We start from the raw sequence: 24,671 nt of genomic DNA on the forward strand, positions 1-24,671 counted from the left end.
TAGTTTTAGAAATCTGATTCTGTATGTAGGTCATGGATTAGCAAAATGCCTCTATAGTAATACTATGGTAAGACTGTGAAATAAACACACCTCAGTTTCCTTACATGCCACCACATTAAACATTTTGAAGATGTTGACCAGTGCAATTCTAATCTCTAGCTGAGCGAGTCTCATGCCCACACAGCTGCGAGGCCCGGCTCCGAATGGCATGTACACGAAAGGGTGTCGACTGGCCTTGGCTTCAGGGGTAAACCTGAAACAGAAAATAAATATTAAAAGCTTGCAGACATTACACTTTAATTCAATTTAGAGTGACAGCAGGTTACATATTACATAATACACAGCATTTCAGTCAAAAAAACACAAAGTTTATCAGGTTTTAGTGCAAAAACATAAAGTGCCACAGTCATAACTGGGGCAGAACCTTTTGTACAGTTTTCTCATGAAACAGCATGCACACACACACACACACACACACACACACACACACACACACACACACACACACACACACACACACACACACACACACACACATCTCCATCTCAGTTGTTTAAAAAAGGGATCAGAATATTTTAGGACATTTATAACTATTTAAATAAGCACAAGATCACCTTTATTTTTATTTTTCTCTTTTCCTGTTAGTGCCTGCCTCCAGAAACAAAACCAAAATTAATCAGACTGTTGTATATTTATCTTTTATTATAGAGTTAACTTAAGTATAACTTAACGTTACAATTTGTTTTAGCATTTTTTGTGTATGTTTCATTTTTTCGATGCATTTAATTTTGAGTATAATTTTTTTTTTTTGCATTTTATTTGTTTTATTTATAGTATTTTTAATCATAATAAATTTGTTATAGATAAATAATAAGATAGTAATGATATAGATAATAATAATAATAATATAGATAATAATTTTAGTACAAGTTTACTCTTCTACACTACCTTTAGAAGTCACCTTGTCTTTTATGGTTTTTAGAGCTACACACTGTTGGCATGCAGACAGTACGTTTCTCCGGACATTCATCTTAAACACTTTGCTATGCCTCTTGTAAAACTTGCCGAAGGTGTTCTTTAGTTGTATATTTCTTTCTGACCTTGTGATACAGTTTATCGCAGAGCAGTTCAATAGGATTAAGTGTGGTGACTGGGAAGGCCATTTCATGAAAGTATGCTTTTGTCCTGTTGCATGGTGAAGTTGGTTCCAATTAGCCACAGTCCAAATGGAACTGGATGTTGTTGAAGTGTGGAACGGTAGCCACTTTGGTTCAGTATTCCTTTTATTTTTCATTTAAACTACATTTAACCTAAATTTAAGCTACATGTAAATAATATAAAAGTTTTGACAGGCACTGCACATTTCATCATTTATGTAATCAAACATTTATCATCTTTTTCTAAATGTTTAAAATGTGATCAAACACCAATTTAATTTTAGATTTTTTTTTATTAAACATTCAATCATTAATTAAACATTTAACTTTTTAATTGTACATTTAAAATGTAACTCTTTAGTAAACATTAAATAAATGTATTTTGTATTTTTATATTTGTTCATCTTTAATTCATAGTTGTAATGATAGTGATGAATGCTGGGGTTCATGTGCACCTATAAGTGACTTCTGTAGTTCCTAAAAAAGTCTATTTAATTTCTTGGCAGAAATGATTAAAATGAGTTAAATATATAATTAAATTATAATTATATAAATAATAATAATAATTTATAATTTATAAATAATTAAAAATAATTTACTGTAAGAAAATGAGTAATGCTTCATATAACAGATTCTTTACTTGAAGAAAAGTGCATTTAGAAAAGACCTTGACTGATTCATAGTCATGATATTTATTCTTTTTTTTGTATTCAATTATTTCTTCAGGTTACTGATCACTGAGACAAAGCCTTAACTACTGAGGCACTACTTTCCACGATATGGTGACTGAGTTCTTTTCTATGTTGAACAAATTAGGGGTGTTTTTACTCCATACTGAAAAGGCCAAATACAATCTGTTATTTACTTAAGCTATTAATACACTTTATGGCCAAATGATTTTGGTCACCCGACTTTCACACTTATATGTCGGACCTCTGCATGCCACCAAAACAACTCCAATTTGTAGCAGCATGGATTATTTCAAGACCAATAAAAGTGCTTGATTGGATGCATGATTAGATTCAAATCTGGGAAACATGAAGGCCAGGGCAACACTTTGAAATCTTCATCATGTTCTTCAATCCATTGTTGAAATATGCATGCAGTGTGAGAAACCATCTGACTTCCAATGCACCAAGATTGGTCTAACAGGGGACAGGAGTCAGCATGGGCTATGATAATTCTCTGCTTAAATCAGCCCTATACACAGCAGGGTGCTTCCTGTAACCATCATTTAAATCTAAAGTAAATTGTGCCATATTAGTCCTTCTGGTGGGTTCAGACCAGATGAAATGGCCTTTGTTGCCCTCATACATTTAAGAACCGTGGAGGCCCAATATGTCACTAGGTTCATGGTTTGTCTCTATATGGACCATTGTCAGTAGGTACTCACCACTGCTGGCCCAGTCATTCGGCCATAACTATTTTCCTATGGTCAAAGCCATGTCAAAAATTGCCAAAAGAATTACTGTACATGTTTAACATACAGTATACAATGCTGCCAAATATAAATAAGAATGCTCAGGTCTGCAGCTCTGCCTGTTTTTTCCATATCTCAAACACATCAGCTCAAAAACTGACTATAGCTCACCATTTAGTTACTGTATAAATAACAAATAAAATTATATATTTTATACTTACATTATTATGAGATTTTTGTCTTAGCAAATATGTTATATATTTACCATCACTGAATTTATTGCAATGCTGATTACTATTTTCATACACAAATCAGGTGAATACATTTTGTGTGCAATTATAATTATATACGTTGTTCAAATGTAATTATTATGTATAATTAAGTTCACAATGGTAATAGATATCATATAAATGTTTTCTTCAGTCAAAAATAGATCCTCAAAATGCCTCCTTTCTGTAAGTTTACCACAGAAAGTGTTGTCCAAATTGTCTAAGGGCCTTAGGTGTTTTCAGAGGAGCCAAATGACCCTTTTAGCCACCTAGCCATCTTGAGATGCCACTGAGAGAGAAAGATTAACAAGCTGAATAATTGAGTTCTGTAGTGAGTGGGGACTTGTTAGACAGCAGGAGCCTAAGGTCATAAAGCGGAGTAAAAAAGACTCGTTCTTTTGAGAATAAAAAGGGCGAAAGGCTCTGAGCTGAGGGAGTAGCAGGTAGAGATAAGGGGGGAAACAGAAAGTTTATAAAGAGAGGGGGCCTGTGCCCAAAGATGGATGGACTGTATTATTTTACTGTTCAGTGTATTGCACAGTGCAGTATTGTTGCTGCCTCACAAGGTGACCTAGTTCAATTTTTAGCTGTCTGCCTGGAGTTTTTACATTTTCTCTGTGTCTGTGGGGATTTTCTCAGGGTTCTCCGGTTTTCTCCTACCTTACAAAAAACATGCAAATTGGTGCATTTTTAAATTCTAAATTGTAAAATGTAAATAAGTGTGACTACGTGTGTGCATTTTGCCCTGTGTTGGACTGGCATACACTCCAAGACACACTTTATTCTAAAATTATGAAAAGCTGATTCTGAAGAAAAATTAACAAATGAGGATCCTATTATGTTTACTTTTTCAGTGTAGTAATCTGCTTATTTTCCAGAGATTACTAAAAAAATTACAGGTTTTAATATACAGGGTAATAAATGTCAGGTTCTGTGGATATGAATATATCCCAGTTGATATTTGTAAATGAATTGAAAACCTTATACCTTTCTGGTATGAATTTCTCGGGGTCCTGCCAGTAGTCTGGGTCAGTATGCAGAAAAGCTGCTGGGATCTCGATTGTTGCTCTTTTAGGCAGTAACTGTCCATTCACCACACAGTCCTGCTCAACAGTGCGTGCATATCTACAATACAATAAAAGAGACTTTTGCACACAAAAGTAACACTTAAATAAATTGTTGAATAAATAAAAAACTATTTATCACATTCAAATCAGATGTAGCTACTTCTGTAAACAAATAAATGGACAAGCTAATGTACTGTATAGAATTGTCCTACCTAAATGCAGGTGGATACAGTCTCAGAGTCTCACACAGCACCATGTCTACATACTTCAGCTCCTGAATATTTGTGTAATCTACTGAGTCCTACAAGAAACAATGGGGAGGGAAAAGGAAATTAATCAGAAATACATGCATTTACATTCTAATGAAAAGCTTTTCCCTTTGTTATTCATAGTGTAGTTCTAACAAATATCCAGCAGGGGGCAACCGTGTAACATAATTCAAAGCAGTTAAAAAAAAATTTGAATGTTATTTAACATCCAACTGGCATGAAGTCTCACTAAATAATATATATTTTTAAACCAATCTTACATTTATATACTAAACCATTTTATACATGTGGTAAAATGCATTTGATAAATCATGAATTCAAATCTACTCTCTTCTGTTTTAGTGTCTTTTATACATGTATGTAGCACTACATAGAGAAGTAAGAATGATCACTGAGGGCAAAAATTAGCGAATATTGGATCATGCACTGTCTATAAACACCTCCAGCCTCTTCTTTCCCTTGTCACTGCCTGCCAGACAATGTGTGGCTATAATAAATGACTCGGCTGCCTGAAATCACTCTGCTTTCTCACTGAAATCAGAAGCCGGAGGGCCAAAAGACCAGGCAGGGTGAGGGAGGCTTCTATGCCACACACACACACACACACACACACAAACACACACACACACACACACATTACACGCACCCTACAGACGCCCTCGTTGCCTGGCTGGACTGTCACTTCTCGTTGGCAGCTGCACTATTCCAGACCAAAGTGACATGTCCTTAACGAAAGGTTGGGTAGAAAGCCAGGGAGGAAAAAGACGTGCACTGTAAAAGATCTGCCTTTCAATAAGACAATCACTCTAAGGCACACTGGGAAAATATGGAATAAAAGTAAGAGAGATAATATGAATGCTTGGAATGAGAATATGATCCAATATGAATGTTGTCACCAATAAAGTCAATTACAGTGTCATCCACAATTCATCCTTAAATCTGCTACATTCATCAAAGAAGTCTTAAAATCCTTCGAGAGAGGGGTCAATAAAGATAAAAATATGAGTTATGCATTACTCTTTCTGCTTGAATAGAGCCTAAGGTATGATCACATTCTTGCATTCATAACGAAGGAATGTGATAATGTGAATAAAGTATACTGCATAACTTTGCCAATGTGCGTAGGTGCACCAGATATCAATCTTTATATCCTCATATGCCATATGCCTCATATCTGTCACTCTCCTTTTATCTCCCTCTCTTACACACATATACACTGTTGGTAAATGCTATGATAACTAGATCGTATATATACTATACTTAGATAATACATACAATTAGTGATATTTTGAACTGAAACACATGAGGACCTTAACCGCTTTCTATTTGCATATAAGAAGTTTCAGTGTTGGACAGTTTCTTATACTTTCTGGTTCCAAATAATTGACAGCTCCCACAGCTAACACTTGACACAAGAAATAAACCCTGCATATGATGCCAGTCCATTGCATGGCATCATGCACACACATATTTACATACACATTCAGTATTCGAAATTCAGGGATTCCATTGGCACGTTTTCTGGAGCAGACCCATGAAGACACGGGGAGAACATGTGAAAATCCACACAGGCCGTATACTGAGCTCAGGATTGAAATTTAGGACCGCAGAGCTGTGAGACAACTACAATGCAAGTGGTGCCACTGTGCTGCCAAGACTGAGACAAATTAAAGGAAAGAGCAGGTGACAACTTTTTAGACATCAACACTCTGGTGTCAGTGAGCCTGTGCCCATTGTGGCCTCCGATTCTTGTTCATGTCTGACAGGAGTGGAACTCAATATGGCCTTCTGCCATAGAAGCCCATTCGCCTTAAAGTTTGTGCATGGTGAATTATGCGATGCTCTTCTGCTCATCTGGATTGTAGTGGTTATTTAAGTCAACACTGTCTTTTGAAACATTCGCCTCTGATCTCTGTCATTAACAAGATTTTTCTAGAGATCAGCTCTTTTAAAAATAGTCAAACCAGCCTCGTCTGGCACCAACAACCACACCATGGTTATAATCACTGAGATCAAATGTTTGATCTGAGCATGAAGTGAAGCTTGTGTGACCTGTATCAGCATAATTTTGTGCCACATGATTGGCTGGATAATTGCGCGAATAAGCAGATGTACAGATGTTCCTAATAAACTGACACTGGGCATGCACTGATGTCCAGACAGGCTTAACACAAAGCTAAACATAAAACAGAGAGAAAGACAGCTGGCTGCACCCAAAGAACAAGGTAAAGATAAAATATTTCCAGTCTAATAAATGAGCCAGGCTTTGTTTGGATTTACATCCCTGCCTGGAGTGAAGCTACAGCAGAATAACAGAAGTTTGTGAACTGGCACTAAGCTGCTAATAGAGGATCCAGTGAGGCTGGAGGCTGCACACCACTGAACCGTAAGGCACTACAGGACCAGGGCTTGACAAAGTTATACAAGTTTGTCTATTCATAGCTGTATTATTATTTTTTAACCAGCCCTTCACAGGCATATACACGTGTCCTGTTACTGTACATATATAAAAGGACATTGATGTAGTCGTGTAAACTAGAGACTGATATCGTAACTTCTGTAGTCCTGCAGCTCATAAGGATTTCCCTGATTCCTCTCTTTATGTGACCAAAAAGCCCTGTAGGAGTGGGATCTAGGATATAAAAAGATTTCTACCAAGCAATAAAATGTTTACAAGGCCTATATATTTTGGTTTAAGAGTAAGCATGGCTACAAACGGTGCTTTTCAGTATCCTTAAACAATACAGTAATACAATTTCATGAAAAAAAAAGAAGAAGCACATTTACATTTCCAATTTTGGTGTGTGGTCCCTTTTATAAAGCCCAACATACAATCAGTGGGACAAAAGGCATTACAGTGTAGCACAAAACCTTAACAAAAACATGGCGAGCTAAAAAAGCTTATGCATATTGCCTTCAAACATATTGCTAGAGGGGAAAAATGAGAGGCTTTGCTATGTTCAAAAAGGGAGCCAGCAAAAATAGCTCATTTTCTTTGCATATTTCTGAGCCCCTTGATATTAATAATGTCAGGCTCCTTTCAGCAAATGAAATTCATTCTGCCTGTGTGTGTGTGAGGTATAAGCTGGGCTTAAAGCAGAGGCCCTTATCAGCAGCCTGCCTTCTCACATCTGCCTGCCTTTCTTATTTATGCCTAGCCATTCATTCACATCATGGCCCATCAGGGACAACAGACAAACATCCAATTACACCTTGATTTTTTTGCAGGTGTAACCTCCTCATTCTGTATCTGTGTGAGGGTGAGCAACCTTGACTTTTCTGTCAGATTGGATGGCTATAGTGTATTTGACATCAAACCTCCATTCACTGTTCCGTCAGTAGCCACGCATGCTTATTTATACTGTATTACCACATTTAAATGCAGACCCTTAAGTGTTATTGAAAACAGAGCAGCGAGTGCCAAGCTGCCAGCAGGTGCCCTTTCTGATCACCTACATACCATAGGGTTTCCATAGTAACTGTTATTTATGGTTATTGATAGTAATGGAGGCATATGTGCACAAACAAGACAAGCCTCAAGGGTGCTGTTAAAGCACAAATGCAGTCAGTGTCAATGTGTGTTGTTTTCTAAGTGCACAAAAAAAGCAACAAGGCTTTCTCTCTCTTTCTAAATTGAGAAAAAAATACTTGAGAGAAAGTCAGCATGAGAAACGTTTGCCATCCCAGATTAGCCGGCTAGGCAAACAGCCAGTTATTTTTAAAAAAAGTGTGCAGAAAGAGAGCAATAAATACTGTAATGCATTTCCATTGTGAAATAAGTGGTTTCATATGTTGTATGTAAATAGTTTCATATGTTGTTTCATTTCATAGCAATGCAATCAAACGAGTAACTCGAGAAATATATCAGTACCTTCAAGGTCAGACACCTTAACACTTGAACCCATGCCCTCAGCTCTCATTAGTCTACTGTGTTTCCATGGGCAAATTACTAATTAGCAAGTTTAATTGGAATGTCTATGACTGTCTTTGGCTGTATCCTTATCAACGAGAGACAGCCCTGGTCGAAAGACTGACAGCTAGCTGTGCGACTGATACAACGATGGACAGTGCTCAAGCCAGACCAGGACCGAAACAATGAAAAACAGCAACATAATTAAAAATTGCTAATTAAAATCCCATGGCAAAAAAAACCCACACTTTTTTTTTTGGTTTTGTTTGAATTGCAAACGAAATAGAACTTATGCTAACTCATTTGAAGAATAGAAAAAGCCAACAATTTTAAGAGATGTAGACAGAAGTTACTGCTAAAGAATATAACAAAAAAACAGATTCAACCTGAGACCGCATACAGAAACTGGTGATGCACTGCATGGTTCATGACTGTATATGTAAAGTAAAGAATAAAACATGATCGGTTGCACTTTTATAGGAAAATAAAGATGAAGGTATGCGGTGCAAATTCCAAGGTGTTTTAACCCTCAAGGTGTGTAACAGCAGCAATTTGCCAATGATTCCAGTTCACTGGGAGTAAACAGACACTTTTTATCTGTTGCAGTAACATCCACAAAACAAGTTCCTCTTGTCACTTTCATTATAGCAGCTATAAACAGTTGTTCCTTTACCAGCCATTCTCTCTCTCTCTCTCTCTCTCTCCCTCTCTTTCTCTCTCTCCCTCTCTTTCTCTCGCTTTTGAAGCAAAGCTGCTTTTTATGTTGAAGAGAAGCCACAAATCCCTCTGTTCTGAAAACCTTCAAGTTAAAGCTTTACCTCTGAATGTGACAAACTGCTGACACTTCAAACTCCCAAACACTTGTCCATGCTGCTGTTGTAGAAAATGAATCAACACTTTTTGACCAATTGAAATTGAGAATTCAGCAGCACCGTTATAAAGACATTTCCACAGCGTTTGATCTATCTTGTATATCAGTGTGATAAGGAAAGAAGAAACGACTGAGATACATCAGGTTGCAAGCATTATGCAGTAAGATCAATAAAGCACATCTATAATTCTTTTTCAACTTCTGAGTTCAGCAATCTAATTAGAAGATCTCTAGGTAAGGATTACTCTATCTTCTAATAAGGTTTTATCTTATTAAAGTCAGAAATCATGGACTAGACCTAGGGCATTGCTGCAGAAGCGAAAATTACAGTTTCAATCACATTGAGGAACACACACACACACACACACACACACACACACACACACACACACACACATACACACACTCACAAAACACACACACACACACACACAAACACACACACACACACACACACACACACACACACACACACACACACACACACACACACACACACACACACACACACACACACACACTGTTCACCTGCCAGAAAGTGGCTGCATTGCAAACAGTGCTTTAAAATCACACAGCTTATGATGCTTTCCAGAACACCAGAGGGTACAGCAAAAAATAACATAAACACCTGGGATGGTCATAAATATAACACATTTTTTTTTCACAACACAAGGACTCAGTAAGTCAGACCTATAAAAGAGATGGGTTTTTGTACAGAAAAAGGCTGCATTAGATGGTCTGCGCTGGTTTATTTTAGTTGCATGCTTAGAGATGATTCAAAGTGGTTTATATTAAAATTGATGAACTCAGGGGGTGGTTGAAGACGATCTCTTCTCAATCCAATTCCCATGCTCCTCACCATCTCAAGCCTCTATCTACTGTAATCCTTCTGGAAATCACCCTGCTCTCTGTAGTCCTGTGTAGAGCTTTGGCCAGCTCCAACTCCTCCAATGTGTCTGAGTCTCATTACGGCGTTCGCGCGGCCCCTCTGTGCGTCAGGGATAGAGCCATTAAAGCAGCCAGCACTGGCTCTGCGTTTAGCACTTACTACTACTGCGAGCACCTTTTATTCAATTTAGTTTGATGTGCCTGAGAATAGAGCTGTAATGGAAATTCAAATGACAGGTCATAAGGCTCCCCGTAGTCAAAGCAAGTATGCAGGTTTCGCCATGATGATAATAACATACTGCTGGTAAGCACTATGAAAATGGTTATTACAGTCAGGGCAACTAACATTTGCCAGACTTCTAATAAAACTGCTTACATTCAGTTAACAAACATTACAGAGCTGCGATTCACAACATGCATAACAGAACTGTACTTTCCTGTGACAGAATATACCAGAGATATTCGATTAATGTTGTAAAGCTCAGAAATATACATTTCGCAGCTTTTAAACATTTGGATAAGCAAATAACATAAATGAAAGGTAATGAGAATTGCCATTTAATGCTATACTATACACAAGCACTCTGTTTCGAACAAATGAGACACCTGGTTTAAACCTTCTGAACTTTTTATTTTTGGATTGGAGAATGAACACATTTTTCTTAGTCCAGTTATCTTTACACATTCGGTTTTGGTTCTTTTCTCTTAACCACACATTAATCAGACCAGAAAGCATAAATGAAATCAAAAGAAATCTACAAATGTCTATGAAATGTGCCATGATATTACATAAAGTATAGATTAAAGTAACAAAATGAGATAAATTAAGTAAATACAAAAGCTGCCATGTTTAGAAAACTGTAGTCTAATTTACAGCCAGTTCCTTTTTTCATATGGACCAATTTTACTATACTATTTTTCAAGTGCATCATTCAATCTGCTGAAATACTTTACTGGGTCTGCCTTTGGACCACAGTCCACAAGTTCATGACCCCTGGTTTATGCAATTTGACAAAAATATTACCTTGTTAAATAACCAAGCAGGCTGAATCTGTGATCGACCACATATGTTCTTGAACTTCAGAGCGTACCATATTTTGATTGAAATTCCTCATGGATAATTACCCCCATTTTCATCCAAATTGGCAGATCACCATATTGGCAATTCCATTCCACTATTAAGATCTCTCATACTGCAAGACAGCCATCCACCAGGGAGGATAAGATCTATGCCTCTTTCAAAACTATATATATATATATATATATATATATATATATATATATATATATATATATATATATATATATATATATATATATATATATATTATATTATTATCTGATATGTACACACACACACATATATATATCTTTATTTTGTACATATCAGACATTTCCACTCATAGTTAAGTTGTCATTAAATTCCAGTAGACATTATTTTGCAAGAAACCCATTTAACTGACATGGACAGTCAAATTTCAATAATAAATGTAATACATTTTGAATAATGGATTGTTACCACTGTAACATATTTTTTTTTTATATTGGGGCTCTGGAACCATGGTGATCGACCTCCCCTGAAAAAAACACAACAAAAAGGTGGGGACAGGTCTATAATAATATGGCACATTTCAGAGACATATACAGCGGCCACCCTTGAGACAGCAGCAGTAAATAGGCTAATTTATATACTCCCCCAGGAGAGAGCAAAAGGCGTATAGTGGGGGGTTAACAATGGCTGACGTCTGACAGCTGTTGACATTCAGGAACCATCAGTCAGGAAGGCAAGGATAAATTACAGAGCACATGTTTATGGATGTTTAAGTTACAGGACTGCCCTCTCCCTCAGGGCCACAGCATTTTCATGGGGCCTTCCACTGTGGCAGAAGCATTTTGATGACTCCATCTGCTCCAATCCATTAGTACTGCGGAGTAAACTTAAATAGGCAAAGTAAAAATCACCAAACAACATACAAGGGAATCGTATTTAAGGTCCTGCCATATCAACATCGTAAGAGGAAAGCTAAAGCATCTGTCCGAGAGAAAACTTTATTTTTATCTCTATGACTCAAGATTGACTTACACAATGAGATCTAGGGTCAGACTGCCAGGAGCTTAGTGCACTTGTCTGTGACTCAAGAAACAAGAAGAAAGAATAGTTTGGAATAAGTTCACGGATGAACAGAATGCAAAACCTTACATAAAGTAAAAACCCTTACAGTGGGATTCAGATATGTGCTTTTGAACATACAGTAGCGGTTGGTTAACATATGTAATATACTGAATGCCAGTTTATTGTACATTTACCATATAAATAATTTACAAGGTTTTTAGGTACAAAACTACTTGTCCATCAATAGAAATATGCAATCATAAGAAAAGTGCTGACATTTTTAGGCTGGTGGATCATCCTCAGTGCAACAGTGACACTGAACGGAGTGTTTTTAAACAGCAGGTGTGTTTACTGATCACATTATTACACAAAGTCCAAAGCTAGGAATACATTACAAAATGTATGGACAGATGAAGCATTAGCTACAGTATATCCAGACAGACATAACATTCACTACACATGTATACTGGTACTATTTGTACAAAGGTCACTGTGAATGTTTTCAAATACTGGCAGGAGTCCATGCATAAATTTGTCATGCCTCTTTTATCCAATCCATCGCTGTATAGGAAGGACCACTGGACCACCACTGAGCATAGTTTATTTCAATAGTGGAATCAACAGTTTATAAAAACCCAGTACAAAGCAAACAGCTGGACATCTATTGTAGATTCAAATAACTAACAATTAAGTATATGCTGTGTTTAAGTGATGATTATAGTTTATGTAGCTGTATGATTTATGTTTCAGTGACTGAATAGAGCACTCATTTGAACGATTTCGCAACAATGATTAGACATAATGCTACATAACACAATTGCTAGGTATTATATTATAGACCAATATCGACAAGAATAGCAATAAAAGAGAAATTCCATTACTAAGCAGCAAGAACATAAAATAAGCTGTAACTACACAGCAAATTAGCAGTTCAGAAAGGCAATTCCCATTAGCAACTCAGACAAAATCCATGCAAAAAGATTTTACGATGCTTTTAAACAACTGACATTAAAATATTATACTTTTGTATAACAAGGGCCTTTTCTAAAGAGACTTACAGACTCACAGCCTTTTGTTATTTGTTTGTACAAACATATCGTCATGTTCATCTATATATGTCTGTCTGTCTGTCTTATACCAGTCAGGGTCATGTTGTATCCAGAGCAAATCATGGAAACTGGGTGCAAGGGGAGCATACACCCTTGATGCAATGCCATTCACACACAAAATAACACTTTCATTCACTCTTGTGCACTATGTACATGTTTTTGGAAAGTGGGAAGAAACCAGAGATCCTTGGGGAAAACCACAAGGACACGAGAAGACACAGAGCGATTGTCTGGATTTTAGAATGGTGCATGTACGGTGGAGCAGTGTGGTAGAAATACTAACTGCTGATCCATCATGTTTTTCCTGGAAAATAATTTTCCTTTATTATGCTCTAGCAATTCTGAGGAAAAAAAAATGAAAGAGAGAGAGAGAGAGAGAGAGAGAGAGAGAGAGAGAGAGAGAGAGAGAGAGAGGGGTCACAAAACCTTCCCTTCATGATCACCAACCTTAGCTCTCTACATATCCTTTTTTCTTTAAATGTTTCGACAGAATGAATCTCTCCTGTGTTGTCTCCTCATCAGAGTGTGACAAGCATGCCTAAGCACAGGATGACTGGAAATTATTTTTCAAATACTTTTGTCTGTTTGAGAAAAGAGAGTATTGGCCTTTCAATAAAGGTCATGTATTAATTCATGGAGAGTCTCTATTTTTAACATTCTATCCATTGCCTTCATCCCTTCCCTCCTCTCTGCTTCTCTATTTTATCTTACAGTTAATAAACTCTTCTGTGCCAGTGTGATGAGATTCTGGATGAGAGTTGGCTGCGAGTGTGGTTCAGTGTCTTTCACCTGCTGAGCTTTAGCTCGCCTAATCAAAGTGTCCAAGCTTTGCAGTTCTGACCCCAGGGGTGTGGGGCTATTCACACACCAGACAGCCTTCATCTCAGCTAGTGAAAGAGACAGAGAGATCCACAGAGAGACACATGAAGAGAGAGAATAGAATAAGAGAGTGACGCAATTGTGAGTCTTGCAGTCTCGTCCTTGCTTTCTTGCTCTCTGGAGTTACAGAGCGCATAAAATATCCTTTATGAAAACAAAGGATAATTTTTTTACAATCAGGACGTGTACTCTTGTTCCAAGGCTCGCAAAAGAAGCCAGAAGACAAATAATAGCACTTTGATTAGAAACTGACAGCTGTTGCACTGTGCTGTGTGGTGGATTAAAGGCCGTGTTATTAAATTTAACAGTCAAGATGCATGGTCTTTATATTTGGGTGAGTGATATGAGTGAAGGTTGATGAGTGAGGGAAAGAGCCTCCTGGAGATTCAGCCTCACAGACACAGCATGACTGAATTATTCACACACAGAAAAGCTGGGCTGTACTCTCTCTCTCTCTCTCTCTCTCTCTCTCTCTCTCTCTCTCTCTCTCTCTCTCTCTCTCTCTCTCTCTCTCTCTCTCTCTCTCTCTCTCTCTCTCTCTCTCTCTCTCTCTCTCTCTCTCTCTCTCTCTCTTTCTTTCTTTCTTTTTAGCCCTGCTCACTCCCACCTCCCACCAGTCACCATTACTTCCTGTCTTTGTTTCTTTCTTTGCTTCCGCTCATTCTATCTGTTTCACACCTTCCTGAAGCTCTGTCATGTTTGATTTTCACCCTCTTTATGTATAGCTGTCTAACCTTGCCTTTGCTTTGTGTCTTCTCAGAGGTGACGCAAAAATCTGTATACATACTTTTTTTTAAAAGAGAAAGCAATTCTTCTGTGCTTTAAAACCCAGAAAATTTTTTTTTTTGAGGAGATATACTTAATTAAAAGCATAAATAATGTGTCAACTTGGTTAAAGGTAGAAGTGTCCAACCATGAATGTATTCAAGTCGAAGTAAAAAGTAAATGGTTTAATGCAAAATGCAACGTATTACAAAAAACAGTTAGAACATGATTCTTTTTTTAGAAACAAAGCTATTTACTAATAACTGATACTACATGGTTTGCTAATGAATTATTCTGATGTAAAATGTCATGTAAAATATCTTGCCTCTAGTTATTTGTTTATGTTGGGGAAAGGAATCAATGCAGGTCTAAGCTACTATTAGCAAATAAATCAAGTTACCAGTTAATGTTAGCGAGGTAGAACATAAAGTGCCTGTCAAAAGAACTTGGATACATCTAGTCTTCTATCATTTTTGAGGAGGAAACCAGGAAATTTAACAGTATATAGATTAACTTTGAGCAAAAAATAATTTGTAAATAATTTTAGAAATGTAATATGTAAATAAAAACAGAATGCAATGATTTGCAATGATCTCATTAACCTATATATTTTTTTAAAAGAACATCGGAAGCATATAAAATGTTTAAACTGAGGAAATGTACCATTTTAAAGAAAAAAACAATGTAGTTTTGAATTTTGATGGCTGTGTCACATCTCAAAAAAGTTGGGACAATGCTTAGCACTGTGCAGAATTGAGGAGACCAGCTGCTGGAGTTCTAGGAGAGGGATGTTGTCCCATTTGTGTCTGAAACGGGACTCTACCTGCTTAACAGTTCTAGGGATTTTTCTTTCGCATTTTCTTTTTCATGAAAAGCAAAAACTCTCCAATTGTTGAAAGGTCTGGACTGCAGGCAGGCTGGTTTAGCACCCAGACCCTTCTACTACAGAGCAATGCTATTGTAATAGATGCAGGATGCAATTTAAAGGTGTCTTGTATATGCAAGGACTTCCCTGAAAAAGATGTCGCCTGCTTTAGCACCTGTATAAACATTTCAGTATTGATGCTACCTTTAAAGATGTGCAAACATTACATAGGCACTAATTCACCCTATACCATCATAGATTTTGGCTTTTCATTATAAGCCAAATGGTCCCTCTCCTTGTGTCCATGGTTTAATCTGACCACAGAACAGTTTTTCACTTTGCCTCAGTCCATTTTAAATGAGTTTAGGCCCAAAGAAGACAATGCCATTTCTGGATCATGTTCACATATGGCTTCTTTGCGTAATAGAGCTTCAATCTGCATTTGTAGATTACATAGCGAGCAGTGTTAACAGACAATTCGGATATCTGGAGCTGTTTCTATTTTGATATTGTTCCACAATTAGTCTAATCATGCATAACATCAACTCATTTTTTTCAGCTAAGTGTTATTTTACCTCTACACTGTGCACTAGTTAACAGCAAATACATAACATCACTACACCATCAGTCTGAATTAAAAAAAATTAAACTATGCACTTTATCTATACTATGCTTCTGCTGAGTGTTCATAGTTTACTGTAGTAATAGTGAAAGATACATATTGATGTAAATGATAGGATGTGACAAATTAACAAGCTAAATTAAAATCAAACACCACAACAGGCAGCAGTAGAGAAGAAACATTTCTCTTCAGAAGCATATCAAGACATTTTCACAACAGTGTGAATGGCATATTGTTAATTTAAGCCACATTTGCTGTAATTGATGTAATCATTACAATTAGAACTAAAATATACTAGACTATTATTACACACGTTTATTTCAGTGCTTATCATCTTCTGACTCATACTGGTATATTATTATATTTGATATGCGCATTACTTATCTGTTATATAGGGAGTTTTTCTATTTTATATATACTGTGTATATATATATATATATATATATATATATATATATATATATATATATATATATATATATATATATATATATATATAAATTGTAAAGCTAAAAGAGATCACTGTGCTTATTCTGCATCATTTGAAGACTGGATTTCTAAAATAATATTGAATACCCCAAAATAAACTTGACAGTTAATTGGGAATGAATTTGGACATGAAATGTGTCTTTTTCTTTGCCAACGATTTCTGTTTCAGAAAGCAAGCGGCTGCAAATGTGTAATTTTGCTACACGGCTCGCCTTCCTGCCCTCGTCTCCCACCTCTGGCTGACTCATTAGGTGACGCTCTGCTTCATCTCACTCTGCTATTTATGCAGATAAAAAAGGGCAAATTAATGAGAGACACCCTGGGGAGTCACCGCACAATGCAGGAAGAGAAAATGAGAGCCTAGACACAATGTGTGCCACACACACACACACACACACACACACACACACACACACACACACACACAACACACACACACACACACACACACACACACACACACACACTGAGACAGGCAGTTAGGAATTTGTGTTTTTTTTTACCTTTTAAGCCACCCAATGGTGAAACTGTGCCATGCTGAAGCTCTGAGTCAGTAATAATGTTTATGTTAAACACAGTGGCTAAGTAAGAGTGACAAGAGTGAAAAATGCTCCAGTCCCTTCCGTCTTTTAATTTAGCATTTGGACCTCTAGTCACGAAAGCATGACAGCAGATACTGAACAAATAAACCTCTTACTATACCTAGCATGCACAGTACAAAATCTCTGCAGTGGCAAGGTGTTGTTGTAATTAGACATGTCTAAAAATTAATATATCGAAGGTATGAGTTCCTATTTTAAGGTATCTTACTAGATTGTGATGTTTTGTGAGATACCACAACTGTGGCTACAGATTGTGTTACTCTTTCCTATGAACATTACACCTAATATGAGACCTCCAGTTAATTATTGTGTAGGAAAGACCAAACAAATATATTCACTGAGAATTCAGTATGTCTTAGTGCATTAGTTCAAACTGAAGTAAAATATAATCAGTCATCTAAATGCTTGGGTTCTAGAAGCCGCAAGAGCATGAGTTTTTATGCTTTCCATAATTCATGGCCATGATTTAGAGCTTGAGAAACATTACATAATTTGTGGCCTTAATATATTAATCCTGGATTACAAGAAACTTAGCCTAGATGCTTTTTGTAGCCATAATTACCATGTCACGTCCGCAGCTCCCTAACTAATTATTCTATTAAATATTGCAAAATAATATTTGTTCTCCACTCTGAGATACAAGTAATATTATCTGGCATCTAGAACAAGGAAAACTAGGCCATGTATAGCCAGTGATGCACCTACAGCCAAGAAAAGCTAATGAAACTAATGGTTAAACAAATGAACCATTTAAGTCCAAGAGCAAATGATGCAATTTTGGGTTCAACCCAGCACATGAATGTGGTATTAATATGTCAGTAACAGTACATGATCATTCACGAGGCCATTCAAACAGCACAAAAAGTACCAATTAGATTAATACACCAGTAAAAAAGGTTGACATTTTAAAGTGTTTTTACTTCGTCTGTGCAGCTTTATGGTACAAACTCACCGCTCTGTGCTGCTTGAGCAGGAGAGTGACATTTGAAAAGCTTTCAGTACCGAGGTGCATTCAGTTTGAGCACAGCGAGATGCATTTACAAAACAAACTGAAAGGCCCTTTGCTTCTCAGTGTGCTAAATTCAAAAGTCGTGCCAGGCAATGCAGCCTCAGCCGGGGGGCATGCACTGACCTTCATATCCACTATGGTCAGATAGTTTGCTGTAGACCGATGCCCAGCTGCTCTGTGTAAAACTTAAAAAGCGTGGCTATTGCTGGGTTGACAGTCAACAGAAACGCAGTGCTGCTAACGCCACACACACATGCACAGCTCGTAACTGTAAGAGCTCTAAAAGCTGAGAGATAACTTTCTTTAAAACTATTTAAAAAGTACACGCACCCACTAAAGTGTATAAAAGCACACTATTACATTATACATATAAATAGGACTTAAATTACAAGTCATTCAATTGAGATGTAGTAGCAAAGGGATCATTAAACGAAAATAAAATCGTTAAATGCTCAATCCAACATTGTGGGATTGACTAATTTAATAAAAATCTCTCTTTTTTGAACAACTAAGCAAAACATTTTATAGCACTCATCTCGCAAAAAGCATGACTGAAGAAAACGGGGTTTCATGCGAAAGCTGCCACTGGTAACAAATAATGTCTAAAGAGCAGCAGCCAAGGTTTACATTTCAAAAACTCAGTGTTGCCTGAAAAAAAAGAAACTAAAAAGAACCAGACTTCCTGAGCGGGACTAAATTGAGCATGCGAGTGTCAATGGCAGTAAGTGTATAAGATGAAAGTAGAGAAAGGGAGTCATTGAGATGGACTAGCTCTGCGTTTGATCCAAGCGGCTGCCTGGCCTTGGCTGCACGTATTAAGATTCAGCAGATGCGGCGCGTTGCTTAACAAGGCCGGGTTTATGTGTCAGCTATTACGGTGGCATTATAAGAAAAGAGGACAAGGAGCTGAACATAACGGCCAGTGCTCAAGTGTAGTCCGAGCTGCTAAAACATTTCCAAGCTCTCGCTGCTCCCTCTTTTTCCCCACCAGCTGTTTATCTGAGCACGGAGTCATGCTGTTGTGGCCCTCAGTCGTTTTCTTAATCACATATTTCATGAAAAATTGCATTATGCCTTTTTGCTTATATAAAGAAGCCCTAACTTATGGACCTTTTAATACTCAGGCTAAAGTGACTTCACAGAGTAATGAAGATGGCTAAAAAAGCAAAGTGGGTCAGCCAGAGACCATTATTTCCTTTAACAACACACACTAAACAGACCTGCTCGGCCCCTTCTGCTCCTTTCCCACCATCATCCATCCTTTCTCTGCAGACAGATTGCAGGTTTTAACTGGGAATTGTCAGCATTGTAGCATTCTCTATTTCATGCACTCTCTTCCTCCACACAAACAAATGCACACCAACACACACACATGCCCAAGAAGCCGAAGTGCCACCATTATTGCAAACCTGTGCTATATTTATGAGTTGGTCTGTGTGTTCCATTGCACTGAATGCTTGTATGGAAAAAAGCAGAATACAGAAGAACACTCAGCATTTGGAATGACAGTACCCACATTGTTGAGGCTACACACCCAAACACAGCGTGCTTTTCAATGCAGTGGCTGCACTGAATATTTTATTTTGTTAGACTGGTGTACAGTTTTTGCCCTGGAAATAACAAAAGACACAACACGCAGAGACATTACAGAAAAAAGCAAGATGTTCGGATTTAAAGAAGTGATTTAAAATGCAGCTTTTCTTTGTAATTAAAATTTTTTTGCAATACCAGATACTCTTTTTTTTTCAGTAATTGAAGAGCATCCAAGATTAATTTTGTAATAAAAAAGATTTAAAGTGGAGTTAACTACTGCTGTGTTATGTATTTATTTATTTATTTTTACTCACGTGTCTACTGAAGAAGACGTCCACCTCTCTTTGCACTTTCTTCTGACAGTCTGGGTGGATGGCCAGCAGGTAGCAGGTGAATGCAAGAGCGTTACTGCTCGTCTCATAGCCAGCAAGGAAAAAGATGAAGGCCTGGCCTATGATCTCATCCTCCGTCATTATTCTTTTCTGCTGGCTGGGTTTTGCCGACTCGTGGCAGTTTTCCGCATTTCCTTCAGTCACAATTTGCTCGTCTGCTTGATTGACCACATCAAAGTGTTCCAGGGACACACACTCCTTACTGGTCTTCACATCCAGCATCAGCTGCAGGAAGTCCCTCCGCCTCTATCGAAGCCATGGGACAAAAGGTTAAGACAGGAGACTATTAGGGGAAATATAGTTCACTCTAAAAAGTAGGGCAAAATAAATAAATGTTTTAGGTTTCACAGATGGTCACAAGTAACAAAAAATTGTAAATTATGTGGGTGTATATTAAGTTCGAAGAAATTGAGGTGATATTAGTTTAAAAGGTTACATTTCAATTAATAAATAAGATATAAATGGTCTTGACTAACTGCACACCAAATGCTCACAATTTGCCTTTAAACTGCCTCCATCCTCTGTGCCAGATACAATGCACCAATTTACTTGTTTATTTTATTTTTATTTGACATGCCTAGTTAAAGGAAGCCCCAAATAGGGCTGTAGGACTTGAATCTGCACATTAGCATTGATTTTGCTGAATAAAGTCGTGCTGTTGTTTAACATTAATAAAAAATGAATGCTCATGTTGCTTTTTCTTTTTAGTTCGACAAGATGTAATTACTCCTTCATAGCCTAATAAGCACTGGCACAATGTACCAAATAAAACCAACTAGTTGAAGTAAAGCCCTGAAATAGATGTTTTTGGTCTTACTTTTACTGGACCTAATCTTGAACCCCGCCTAACCCCCCCAAAAAAATGTCTTAGTCTTAGTTTTAGTCTTGACTAGTCCTGGTCATTACATTAGCTCTAACACCAAATTTTTATTTATCTGTTAGACAAACTGCTATACAGATGCATATACAGTGCATCCGGTAAGTATTCACAGCACTTCACTTTTTTCACTTTTTTTATGTTACAGCCTAATACCAAAATGGATTAAATTCATTCTTTTCCTCAAAATTCTACAAACAATACCACATAATGACAACGTGAAAGAACTGTTTTCAAAATCACATAAGACAGTATTCACAGCCTTGACATGACACCAACAAATTAAGCTTAATACTTAATTTAATCCATTTTAAAATGAGGCTGTAACATAAAATGGGGAAAAAGTAAAGCGGTGTGAATACTTTCCCCAAAGCACTGTATTTCATATACATTTTAATATCAATGGTCATATAATGGCTATATTCATAGCAGAATTTTATTCATAATCCCTCATGGTTGTACTGTACCTGACTGGGTGGCAACTCATCCCTCTGCCTTATAAGTTTCTGAATGCAGCTGGTGAAAAACTTGCTCAACTCACTGTTATCTTTATCTCGCAGCAAGCGACTGAGGGGTCCAGCCAGGAACGGGAAAGCCACTAAGAGCACAAAGGACAAGCACAAGGCCATTTACCAATATTCTTAAGTCATAAACACAAGGACACAGGCATTTTAAATGACACCTCTTTCTCCAGTTTGCAATAAATGTGCTATATCTTTATACTGCCTTCATTAAAGTTCATATCAAATAGTCATTTATAGAGCTCCTTATGTGATGTGACCTCAGCTGTTGAATAATTAAAAGGGAAATAATGGGCACTGAAGGATGTTTTGGATTAGATGGATGGCTAAATGTGACAGTGGAACATACTGAAGAGGAACATGATGGGTCTGAAAAAAGAAAAGGCGAAGAACTTGGAGGCGTGGTACACAAATGGGTCATTGGGGTTGTTCTGAGAGTCCACATGCGTGCCAAAAGCCACACTCGCAATCACATCCATTGTAAAGCAGCCAAAACACCTGCAGAAAAATATAACAAATATATATATATAAATAAAATGAATATAATAATTAGATACCATAATTTAAGCAGTATATCCTTTAAACAGTATATTAAAGAGTTTTTTTTTTTTTTACACTGCAGAATAATCTTTCCTCATGGAGACAACCAGATATCAGATAGTCCTACACTTTTGGGGAAATTTGCTTTCCATTTCCAAGAAAAAACATACACATAGGCAAACACAATCATACCTGTGAATTTCAAAGCTCTCTCCAGACTCTGCATAAGCCTTCAGGTTATTCAGTAAAGTTTCTGTAGCTTCATGGATAAGAGGGACCATCTGTGTCAAATCACACAAACACTGAATTTGCATAATGTTTTGAACTTCATGTTTTATTAACAAACATTATGTAAAAAAACAACCTTCAGCATTTATTTAGCAAAAACCTACATTACAATTGTGAGTAATATGAGAAAGGCAATGCTTTGCTTACAGAAATGCAAAACCTGCTAGAAGGGTGTGGGCAGAGCTATGGCAAATTGATTAATCAATTAAAATCTAATTTAATTTTGAAGGTCATCGCCAAAGGCAAAAAACCCTCGATAATATTGGATCAAACCTCAGCTAATTAAGTCATTACCATTTATATATATATATATATATATATATATATATATATATATATATATATATATATATATATATATATATATATATATATATGGGTGTATGTGTGTGTGTGTGTGTATATGTGTGTTTGTGTTAACATATTATACACATGTTCATATTGACCTAAATTGGATCTTAATTTTTTGTTATTATTAATATTATTATTTACAAATAATATTTTTACAAAAACACTTATGAAATCTTATCTTTTACTTTTTTTGTTATTTTAATTTTTTAAAGGTATTTTATATGTAATTCGAAAAACCAATAAAAAACATTTCAGTTTTAGATTGCAACACTACAATATGTAGAAAACTTTAAGAGAGTAACTACTTATGCAAACCTACTTATGTAAACCAGTCTGTCTTCTGAGTTGAGTCAGTGATTACGGACAGTGCACTAGATTCAGGTCACACTAGTCTGAGCAATCGTCCTAGTGATCTCATCCACTCACCACATTCTCTCTCTCTCTCTCTCTCTCTCTCTCTCTCTCTCTCTCTCTCTCTCTCTCTCTCTCTCTCTCTCTCTTTCTTTCTCTCTCTCTACCTCAGTCTATCTTTCTCTCTTTCAGAAACGGCAATGTAGCTTTCCCCTCAGATGGCAACGACTGACAGTGTGATAAGCCTCATCTTACACCAGACTCGCCTATTGATCCTGTTCACTCAGGAAGAGAAAGATGAGGGTGCAAGCAGCAATGAAAAAAAAAAAAAGAGAGACTTGGTGCACTGAAGCAAGACCAGGCAACATATCCTGTATAGAGAAAGTGCAGGCTGACCTCAGTCACACTAATATTCTAACTAGGCCTAAGCCATATAACAATATTGTATAAAATGTAGTTTGTTAAATTCTCACAGTAAATTTTTTTATGATATTGCAAATATCACAACATCCTTTTTATAATGTGATGTTTTTATAATGGCTTGATACTTATTTTTTATTTTTAATACATTCTTTATGAAGTTCTAAATAAAATTTCTGTTGTCTGGTTGTAATTGTTAATGTATTGTCATAGACATTCAATAAATGTTTTTTTACTATTTTGTTAACAGTTTGTTAGCAATCATAAGTATTGTGATGCACATAGTGTGTCCAGAATTGTGGTTACAATCACCTTTGCATCAAATTTGCCCCGTTGATGGATTTGCAATTTAAGCATTTTTAATAATTTAATATATAGCATAGAGAATCTATTCTTTTCTCAGTGTCTGACTACATTGTTGCATTAAAATTTTACATTTAAACACATTTTGTATGCTTATACACTCTTTTTAATTTATAAAGTATAAGTGAAAATGAAAATCTATGCATGTGCAAATTTGATGTACATTACATGCAGTAGAAATACAGTATATTTAATAAAAAAGAAACAGTAATCAGAACACATACAATGCAGTTTACCATATATAACGTGTACCTATTAAACAGTGTGTGTGTGTGTGTGTGTGTGTGTGTGTGTGTGTGTACATATACTATAATGGGGGGAAAAAAAACATAACGAATGGCTTTATCTAAATGGCAATCGTTAGTCCAATCAAACTGAGCTATACTTTGTTTTATTTTTACTATATATTGTTTACTTATCTTTGTTATTTGTTTCGGATACATTAGGGCCAATAGTTTGTACATAAAATACCATAAAAAATTATTTTATATTAATATTTTTGGGTGTGTGGAGCGGATTGTCTGAGTTTACAATATTTCGTATGGGAAAATTCACTTTGCATTACGAATAAACTGCAAACACTTTTCTGGAAGAAATTAAGTTTGAAATCCAAGGTTCCACTCTAATATAAAACACCATAATTACTTTAAAACATTTGCTAGAATATTTTGTCTTCATGCTCAATGTTGAGTCTGGTTTCACTAATAATAAACATACATTTGCATAAAGCA

At 36.5% G+C, this 24,671-nt stretch overlaps 2 protein-coding genes across 5 annotated transcripts in view; both read right to left on the reverse strand.

Moving 5' to 3' along the window:
- The window catches only part of LOC310731884 (uncharacterized protein), a 421,718-nt gene that overhangs the window by 135,597 nt on the left and 261,450 nt on the right, over window positions 1-24,671 (reverse strand). The window lies entirely within an intron of this gene.
- Window positions 1-24,671, reverse strand: part of tbxas1 (thromboxane A synthase 1 (platelet)) — a 67,945-nt gene that overhangs the window by 1,218 nt on the left and 42,056 nt on the right. For all 4 annotated transcript variants that reach the window (XM_083551950.1, XM_083551952.1, XM_083551949.1 and 1 more), the window contains 7 exons: window positions 22,360-22,448; window positions 21,977-22,125; window positions 21,574-21,704; window positions 20,152-20,475; window positions 4,126-4,214; window positions 3,834-3,971; window positions 91-253 (listed from right to left, as the gene is read on the reverse strand). In XM_083551950.1, the coding sequence (XP_083408076.1) occupies window positions 91-253; window positions 3,834-3,971; window positions 4,126-4,214; window positions 20,152-20,475; window positions 21,574-21,704; window positions 21,977-22,125; window positions 22,360-22,448 (1,083 nt within the window). The remainder of the gene's footprint in view (window positions 1-90; window positions 254-3,833; window positions 3,972-4,125; window positions 4,215-20,151; window positions 20,476-21,573; window positions 21,705-21,976; window positions 22,126-22,359; window positions 22,449-24,671) is intronic.

This window comes from Silurus aristotelis, assembly GCF_946808225.1.
Source record: "Silurus aristotelis genome assembly, chromosome: 10".
Taxonomy (NCBI): Eukaryota; Metazoa; Chordata; class Actinopteri; order Siluriformes; family Siluridae; genus Silurus; species Silurus aristotelis.